The sequence below is a fragment of the Aphelocoma coerulescens genome, chromosome 5, assembly GCF_041296385.1.
Source record: "Aphelocoma coerulescens isolate FSJ_1873_10779 chromosome 5, UR_Acoe_1.0, whole genome shotgun sequence".
Classification (NCBI taxonomy): domain Eukaryota; kingdom Metazoa; phylum Chordata; class Aves; order Passeriformes; family Corvidae; genus Aphelocoma; species Aphelocoma coerulescens.
The window spans coordinates 32,516,118-32,524,862 of record NC_091019.1 but is presented as its reverse complement, the minus strand read 5'-3'; the positions used below and the strand labels follow the sequence as shown (position 1 = coordinate 32,524,862).

General features: G+C 48.1%; 1 protein-coding gene across 1 annotated transcript in view; it reads left to right on the top strand.

The window, feature by feature from the left end:
* Positions 1-716: 716 nt before the first annotated feature.
* The window catches only part of TTC9 (tetratricopeptide repeat domain 9), a 29,079-nt gene continuing 21,050 nt past the window's right edge, over positions 717-8,745 (top strand). Inside the window, exon 1 of the mRNA XM_069017546.1 lies at positions 717-1,204. Coding sequence (XP_068873647.1) covers positions 838-1,204 — 367 coding nt within the window. The 5' untranslated portion in view covers positions 717-837. The remainder of the gene's footprint in view (positions 1,205-8,745) is intronic.

The following is an 8,745-nucleotide window of genomic DNA, read 5'->3' as shown; positions in this document are numbered from 1 at the left end:
TCACTCCCCACTGATACCCCCCAAACCAGGACATGTTCCAGGCATCAGTGAGCATCGACCCATTTTTCAGCCTCTCATGGGAAAGTCTGTTTCAGGAAAATCAAAGCCCCTGACTGGCTGGTACCAGCACAGTTACTGGGCCTTGGCTTCTGCTGCCCTGATGCAGAGGACACAGGAGACTTCACGGTCTGGCACTTGTTTGCCCAGTGATGTGGAGTACACACACCAGAACACTTTGAGGGACCATGAACAGGTGTTAATGCTGGATAGCCACTGGTGGGATCTGGGAGAGGGGATGGAGCCGGGAAACTAGGGTGAAGAGGGTAATGGAGGAGGTGGGATCCCAACCCACAGAAAGGGAGGTGAGACCCTCAGGTACGGGAGGGCAAGGCACAGGAGAGCAGAAGGGACCCGGCTGTGGGGCCTGGAGGGAGCCCAGTGAGGGAGAGCAGGACGGTGGGCGGGGGGTTTGTAGGGTCGGCCAGTCCGGGGAGCTGAGGGTCCGGGCATAGGCTCGCCCCTTGCCGGGCCAGCGCGGAGAGCGGGGAGCGGAGTCGTCCCATCCCCACGCCCGGGGCTCGCCCCCGCCGCCCCGCGCTGCGCCGGGCGCGGGTCGCAGCAGAGCGGGGGGCGGCGGTGCCCGCGGCGGGCGGCGGGGGCGGGCGGAGGCGGGCGCCCCGCGGGCGGCGGGGCGAGGGAGGAGGAGCGGCGGCCGCCGGAGGATGGGAGCGAGCGGTGGAGCCGCGGAGCGGCGCGGGGGCAAGGCCGGGAGCGCGGCGGCGGGCGCCGCGGCATCGCCCGCGTAGGGCGGCGCGGGAGCCGGGCGGCGCCGCGGCCATGGAGAGGGCGAGCCCGGCGGCGGGCAAGCTGAACGCCGGCGGCCGCGGGGCGGGCGATGGGCACGGCCCCGCCAGCGGTGCCCAGCCGCGGGCGGCGGCAGCGGGCAGCGCTGAGCCGGGCGAGCTCATCGGACGGGCGCTGGATTTCAAGAGCGAAGGGGCGCAGTGCTACAAGGACAAGAAATTCCGGGAGGCCATCGGCAAGTACCACCGCGCCCTGCTGGAGCTGAAGGCGCTGCTGCTGCTGCTGAGCCAGGAGCCGGCCGGGCAGCGCCCTCCCGCCGCCGCCGCCGCGGCGGGGCTGAGCGAGGAGCAGCGGCAGGCGGTGGAGGCTATCGAGGTCGACTGCTACAACAGCCTGGCAGGTCAGCGGGGCCGCGGGCGGGGGGCGGAGGGTCCCCACCTGCGCCGCGCACACCTCCCTCCCCCTCCGCAGAGCAGCGCTGCCGCCCTGCTCCGCTCGCCGCATCCCCTTCCCCTCCGCTGGCTTCCATTTTCGCGTTCGCGCTCCCGCTGGGCACAGCGATGCTGCCCCGGGCAGCACTGGGGAGGGGGCGCACAGCCCTCAGCCCTTCCCCCGGGCGGCTCCATCCGCCCCCGATGAGTCCGTGCCCTCCTCCCCCGGGAGACAGGTGGCAGGGCGGCGATGCGTGCGTGGGGCGCTCCGGCTGACAAAAATCGTGACTCGTGAAACGGCCAAGATTGCCTGCTGCGGTGTTACCCTCAGCCCGAGATGTCCTTCAGTCCCTTAGCCACAGCTTCGGCTCTGGAGCCTGTAATTAACGGTATTACAGAGAGACGGACTCCTACCATGTTTGATGTAAGGAAGGGGACAGGTTTGGGCGCAGCTGCAGTAGCTCCAAATAGTTGTACCAGATATAAAAAGAATTTTTTGGCTTCTTAACACTTAAAGTTGAAAGCAAATACAGTCCTGGCTTTTTGCTAGCTGCCAGTCACCACTGTGGTCAGTAGACATTTGATCATGCCTCCCTTTGCTCCCTGCCATCTGTTTAGAAGTGCTGCAGGAAGATGGAGAGGAGTGGTGTGGGGTTTAACTACTTTGTAGTCTGATTCTGAAGTCCTTACAGAAACAACTCCTGTTGACTTCAAGAAGCTTTATCCAAACAACTGCAGAATCAGAGGTTATTTTTGGTCCCCAGCAGCACACGTTTTTTTTCATTCCAAGCCTGAAAGCATCTCTACAATAAAAACTTGTGCCTAGGTACGTACAGGGAAGAGAGCATTCATAACTTGGACAAGGTGCACAAAATAACATTTAAAAAGCTCTGTTGTTTTCCAGAAGGATGAATGGTCGCTCATCACGCTTTTTATCCTTGGGGCTGAAAAATGGCACAAATCAGGACATTAGCTTTTGGCTTTCTAGACAGCTTTGTTTCCTGTTCTCTAGTCCTAAAAAGGATGCAGTATAAAGTGAATGGTTTGAAACACCAAGCCAGCATCCTCTCTTGTCATAATGCATGCCAATCTCTTATAATCAACATGCCTTTTGGGATGTAATGGGGAGCACAATTTAGCTCCTTTTCATCATGTTTCCAAATACTCTTCCTTCAAAAGCCTATTGAAATCTCATAGATGGAGAGGCAAGTAAGATTTCAGAGTGATATCATAATTGCACAGGTGTAATTTTGTCTCTTTACAAATTTCTATTCACAGGTTTATTAAAATCCATTGTATTTGGCAAGGATCATTTAGATTGGCAGGGTTATACAAAAAGCCCATAGTACTCTGAACAATATAGCTTGGTGAGTTCCTGGGCTTGGAAAAGGGCTCACAGGCAGCATCTCTGCTAGATACAAATGAGACGTGGTAGGTAGAAGGTAAATGAAGTGGGAGAGAGGAATGGAATTTACTTCTGAGGCACTTTCTGCCAGTACACAAGTTCCACTTGCTAGAAATGTCTTGACTCCTGCTGATGGAGTTGTCCTGTGTCATTGTCCATCTCATTTATTTACAGTTTCCAGTTTGTGCAAGGAATTTTTTGTCACTGTTGGTTGTATTTGATCTTGTCAGCAGTAGCAATTGGTGTGAGAAACATCCTCTGTCTTTAACCTAGATATGAACAGATTTTTTCCTAAATTTAACCAGTATGAACACAGGAGGAGGGGAGTATAATTAACCCTGGACTTACAAGCAGTGCTTTTCCTGGGATAACCTCACAGCGGGTCAAGCTGTCATTTTGCACAGGCGGTTGTCACATGTTTTCAGTAGATGGCATGCACAGAGCAGAAAACAGCATTTGTCTCAGAAATGAATAGCTTCGTGTGTGTCTGCTGAGCTATCTGAAAGCAATTTTAAAGAAATGCCCTGCATACTGGAGAGGGGAGTGTGCAGTTAAACTGGAATCGCAGTGTTTGTACTCCTAGCCCAGTCACAGAGCTCCCATTCTAGCAGGAGGATCAGTGAATTCATGTCGGGAGAGAAAGGAAGAGGGAACAGGGAGTTTCCCCAGAAATGTAACAATAATTAGTATACCTTTCTAATAGCAGCTTCAAGACGTGCAGCAGTGGGACTTCATTTTCTAAGTGTGATGCAGCAGAAGACACCAGTTTCTTTACACAGTGGGCTCTAGCAGAGGCACCAGCACGTACTGTTACAGCTGAAGGCAGTGTTACTTGACACGGGGAGGAGATGAGATGCAGGGAGTTTTGCTTCTGAGCACTACTGGCTGCCTAGAGCTGTTTCTAAAATAAATAAATCTGTATAGTGCAGAAAGCATAACAGCAGTAAATGTTAACTCTGGAGAAGGCAGTTTTTCCACTTAGCTCTGAAGTAGAGCCGGTAGCATTACCAGCTGTCATCTGTGTCCTTATTACCAAGTTCTTTTAGCACCTCCGCTTACTCTCTAAGCCTGGCATTTGAGAAGCCCACCTTGCTTTTGCACTGTCATTTTTCATGTGGCCACCGCACATCCACCTGTCAGAGACGCTTTGCATCACAGCTACAGATGCACTCACACATTGACTTGTTTAGATGCAGCATGAGAGTCAGAGGAGAGCATCAGCTACAGGTAAATATGCACATAGGTGAGGAATACACCCAAAGGGGATTTTGTGCAATCTCATGGGTAAAGGCTGGGGTTGTTTGTTTGGGTTTTTTTAAATCTGACCAATTACATGAGTAGGCACGTGTGGGCAAATATTAAACTGTTGTCAGTGCCTGTCATTGCCTGCAGAAGGTAAATTTAGGTACAGATGTGCACACAGATTCTTGTTTAGATCCAGTTGTTTTGTAGAGCACCTGCTGTGAGGTGTGATGTGGGGTGGCCGGCTCTCATATTTATTCAAAGCTCCCCAATATTTGGTGTGTTTTCCAAGGTCTGCTGTTGTGGAGCTGTGTGGCACACCTCAACCATTTAGCCCATTTCAAAGGATCCCAGATCTGCTGGGTTTTAAATTCTTGTGATTTTTAAAAAATTATTATTTTAAATCAGCCTAGGAATGTCAGAACTTGCCATTGGCAGAGTTGCTCATGTTTTTTTCACTAAGCTGCTAGCTGGGCTTCATTTTAAGCTCCAAGAGTTTTGCCTTAAAGGGACTGCCCTTCACATCTGTGCTGCTGCATTCTTGCGTGGGTCTGCCAATACCCCATCATTTTACCACAAGTCATTCTGATGAATGTCACCAGAGGCAAGAGCAGCAGCATGGCCAAGGCTCCCAGAAATCGCTAGGGTAGGCAAAGACAAAAGCCTACCAGCAGCATAGAGACTTGCGGAATGAATGCAGGGTTGTAAGGCAAACAGTCCTTTCTTTCTTTATGACTCATTGACGGTCTCTGACCTTGAGGAAGTCACTTGACCTCTTTTTGCCTCTCTCAGCCCTGTTGAAAAATAAAGAACAAGGACCACAATCTCATCCTGATGGTGCTTTCAGCTGAGTTTTCTCCAAGTTAGTGGTTTATGTTCTTTTAAAAAACAGATGGATGTACAAAGAATGCTTGCAGAAAAGCAAACTGGCCAAATACACCTCAGGTCTTGATCTCGCTTCCACTCGTACAGCATCTTTGATCTAGAAGAAGCTCAAATGCTTTATGTACTGCATGCAGATGGGGGTCATTTACCAACTACAAATGCAACCATTAAACTCAATGATTATTTTATTCCACCATTACTGCATAAAATTTACAGGATTAAAAGCACTATGTAAGCTCTGCAGAGAGAAACAAGTCCTAGTCATTCCAAAGCAGCGAACTGCTAAGGGTAAGCACAGTTTTAAGCTTTTCTGGTGAGGGAATGTTGCAGAGTGATAACCAAACCTTTATTGATTTTCCTAAGCATGCAGAAATTCTAGTGCTAATTCTGGCAGGAGAAACAGAACCAGAGAGAGATCTGGGGATGACGACTGGCACTGGGGGATCTGGTTGCTAATCCTCCCTTTCTATGCTAACCAGCTGTATTATCTTCACCAAATCTTTCCTCAACTTCAGTTTATCCATCTGCATTTATGACCTCCTGGGAGCACTGTAAAACTGTTAGTTCCATGAATGTAAAATAAATGTAGCATGTTTATATTCCCATTCAGGTACCCATAGTTTACTATAGGAGTCTTGCCAGAAGGGCACAAATACCTCCACAGAGTATTAAAAATTTAGCTCTCCAAGATACATCTCAGTCTGGAAAATGACATTTGGCTTCCTACACTGGCAGAAATGTGCACTGGTACCATTCCAATGACTGTGTGAAGATCGTAGTGACAGTCTCACAGAACATGACACTTCCAGCAGCATAGGAACCTTCTAGCACTCACAGGCTGGGGTTTAGGTACTACTTCCAATTATTGCCAGTTGCATGGACTTCCATGAGTAGTTCCATGGAGAAATCCAAATAAAAACACTTATCCCAGTGAACACTAATCCAAGTAAAAATGTAACTAAACACGAGAAAAGCTGGTAAAACTTTCCACTGACCACCCACTAGGACACGTCACAAAGAGTCTCTGCTAAAAGCCCATCCCAGTATATAGCCATTAGCAAGTACAGACTCTACCAGGACACATGGTGCCGTGGGTGTTAAAGCAGTCTTGGATTGTTGCTTGATGTGATGTTTTTTTTAATGTGCTGCATCAACAAAAACACCGTCTGTAAGGATGCCATGCAGTGGGAAAGAGGAGCAGCAGCAAACAGAGCAGCAGGATGTGGTCTGCATTTTCACTGAGTGGCAGGGAGCGTTTCCTGGCACTCTTGTTTTAGATACATCTGACCAGCCCGGAGTGCTTGGAAACTCTTTGATTTACAGGACTGATGCATTTACTGCTCCAGGGAGGTGCAACTGCAGTAGAGAATAAACACCAATGACTGTATGTGTTTTTTTAGTGATAGGCCCAAACTCTGACACATATTTAAGAAAGATATGGAATTTAAAGCCACTGTCATGAATTGCTCTTTAGAAATACTCAGTATTTACCTATTCCCTTTTATTTAGCATAACAAAAATCTCACGTTCATGGAGTTGCTTGTGCATTGAAAGGGTGGGATGGAAATACCTCCAGATGCCAGGGGGGCGGGAGGGAGGGAAGAGAAAGGATAGCAAGCTGCCACCAACCTTGGTTTAAGTGATACATATTTGAGAGCGTCTCTTGCTGAGGCAGGAGATGTGTTTTCCTCCATATATATCACTGTTCATCCTAAGCCTTTTCAAAACTTGAGGCTCTGTGGGTTGGGTTTTGGTTTTTTCTGCAAGCACTTCTACCATATGTTTAATTCCCTTTGCAATAGGAGAAACCTATTCCAGCTGACCTTGTCAGCATTTGCCTGAAACAGAGAATTGAGAAGGTACAGATCCCCTGGCCAGACTGTCCCGAGGAGCTGCAGTTTTGGTGACCTGAGATCCCTCAAAGTTTAGCTACAGCTTACTATGAGAGATGAAGCAGGAGATACCAAAAATCACAAAGCTTCTCCAAGAACAGAGTGATTAATGTGTTTACCTAAAGAGTACTGCTTGTTTTCCACCTTGAGAATACTGCTGTTTTCTCAGAGTTCTGTAGTAGCACATCCTTCCAGCTTTGCTCCATCCTCTGCTGAAATGTTGTCTGAAGAGTTTCCTCCAGCAGAAGTTATGCAATGAGTCACAGCCTCTTGCACCTCCACAGGTTTCCATCAGTGCTGTGCTAAAGATGGTTCAGCTGGTTCAGTAAAATCTAGTGTTAAAATCAAAGCTGGGTCCCAGTCAATTGGTAAATACACCCATGAGCTCCACAGTTACCGCCTGATCTGGGAGCTGGGCCACTTTTGAATGGTTCAGCACATGGAGCATCCTTCTCTTCTTGCTGCTCACTTGGGCTCAGGCCCAGAAATTTCTAACCCAGCTCCAGACCTCTTTCTCCAGCCTTTCTCTTAGAACTGCTTATCAGTTCAGCAGTACATCCCAAGTTCCTTGTCAGTGTCCTCTAGCATTGCAACAGATGCTCCAAGAATGGAGGACCATCAGGAGTTCTTACATTAGGAGTTTAGGAATGTAAAGGAGCTGCTGTGAGGAAAGGAACAGTAAAAGTAAACTGTGTAAATAAAAGGGGAGGTCTAAATTGCCAGCTTCTTGTGCCATGTCACAGAAAGTAACATAAAAAGGACTGTGAAATAGAGGAAACAAAATGAAGAAAGAGAGAAAATAGTTAAACTGTTGAGAAAAATTACTGGCCATTTATTGTCTTCTTTGTTCTCTCACTTCATGGATGAGAAACTGATACAGAAGGAAGACAACTGTTTATTAATTCTGTTTTCAGCTTACTCAGATGACCATACCAGTGACTAATACTGAGGGCTAAAAATGCTTTGAAAAAGAGTCAAAATTAACTATCATTAAGTAGAAAGGTGTTACTAATGGCTGCTCAGGAATATCTCTCCTTTTGTTCATTTCTGCACTGCATCTTGGATGGGAAACAGTAGGCTCAGGACATTGATGGATGAATGCAGGTAAATCTTCTTGTGGTAGCTGGAAGTGCTACTATTATGTTCTCTTTAATACATTGTAGAGTCAGTGCAGTTTCTGGAAGCTTTGCTGGAATTGCTGAACGTAACTTCACCTGGGGCATGCTTGCTTGAATGAAGCTGAGAGGTGGTAGTAGTGATTTTATACGCTTCCCTAGGCAGCTGCAAATGGCAACCATTGAATGTGGGGCTGGAGCAGAACAATCAGTATAGCCATGTGGAGTTTAGGACACTGCTAGAAACAGCACTAAGACAGTTCATGAAAATGGTTTAGTCACAGTCATGTTTTTTCTCTGATAACCTATGGCAAAAGTGACAGCTGGGAGCAATGGTCTTTAGCTGTCATAGCTTGACATGTCAGAACTCATCTATTACTATGCATAGGCAATAGCTGATGTCATGATATTTACTTCAAAATCCGCTCAATTTTCCCCACTTTCCAAAATTCTTGACATGCCATTGCCTTGAGGCTCGTAGTCTGGATAGCACCATCTGCTTCTCCTTGTCTTTGTCCTGTGTACCCAGTTCTCCCATCATATGTCTCAGTACAGAAGTCGGGGCTGCTTGCACAGTCCATGGCTCTGCCCTTTCAATTCCTTTACTTGCTGTCCGAGTTGCGACACAGCTATGTCAGACTTTTCGACCTCCCACACAAAGCGTCATCACCTCCCAGATGCCCCCCATCTCTGTTCTGCCAGTGAGGTCCTCTCATCCCCTCAAGTGGGTGATGTGACACTTACAGGAAGCCAGTCAGTTGATGCTGGTTGCCTGTTGTTGTGTGACCTCTCTGCAACAGACTCTATGTGTGCAAGCATGAGACTCTATTCCCTATCTTTACATGCTGTGTCACTCACCTTGATAAAATTACCAACTCTTCCAATCAGGGCCATGAATTCTGACATTCTTGTCCTGTGTGGCCATGACCACAACTCTGCCCATCACTGTAGTACACACTTAACTTGAAAGC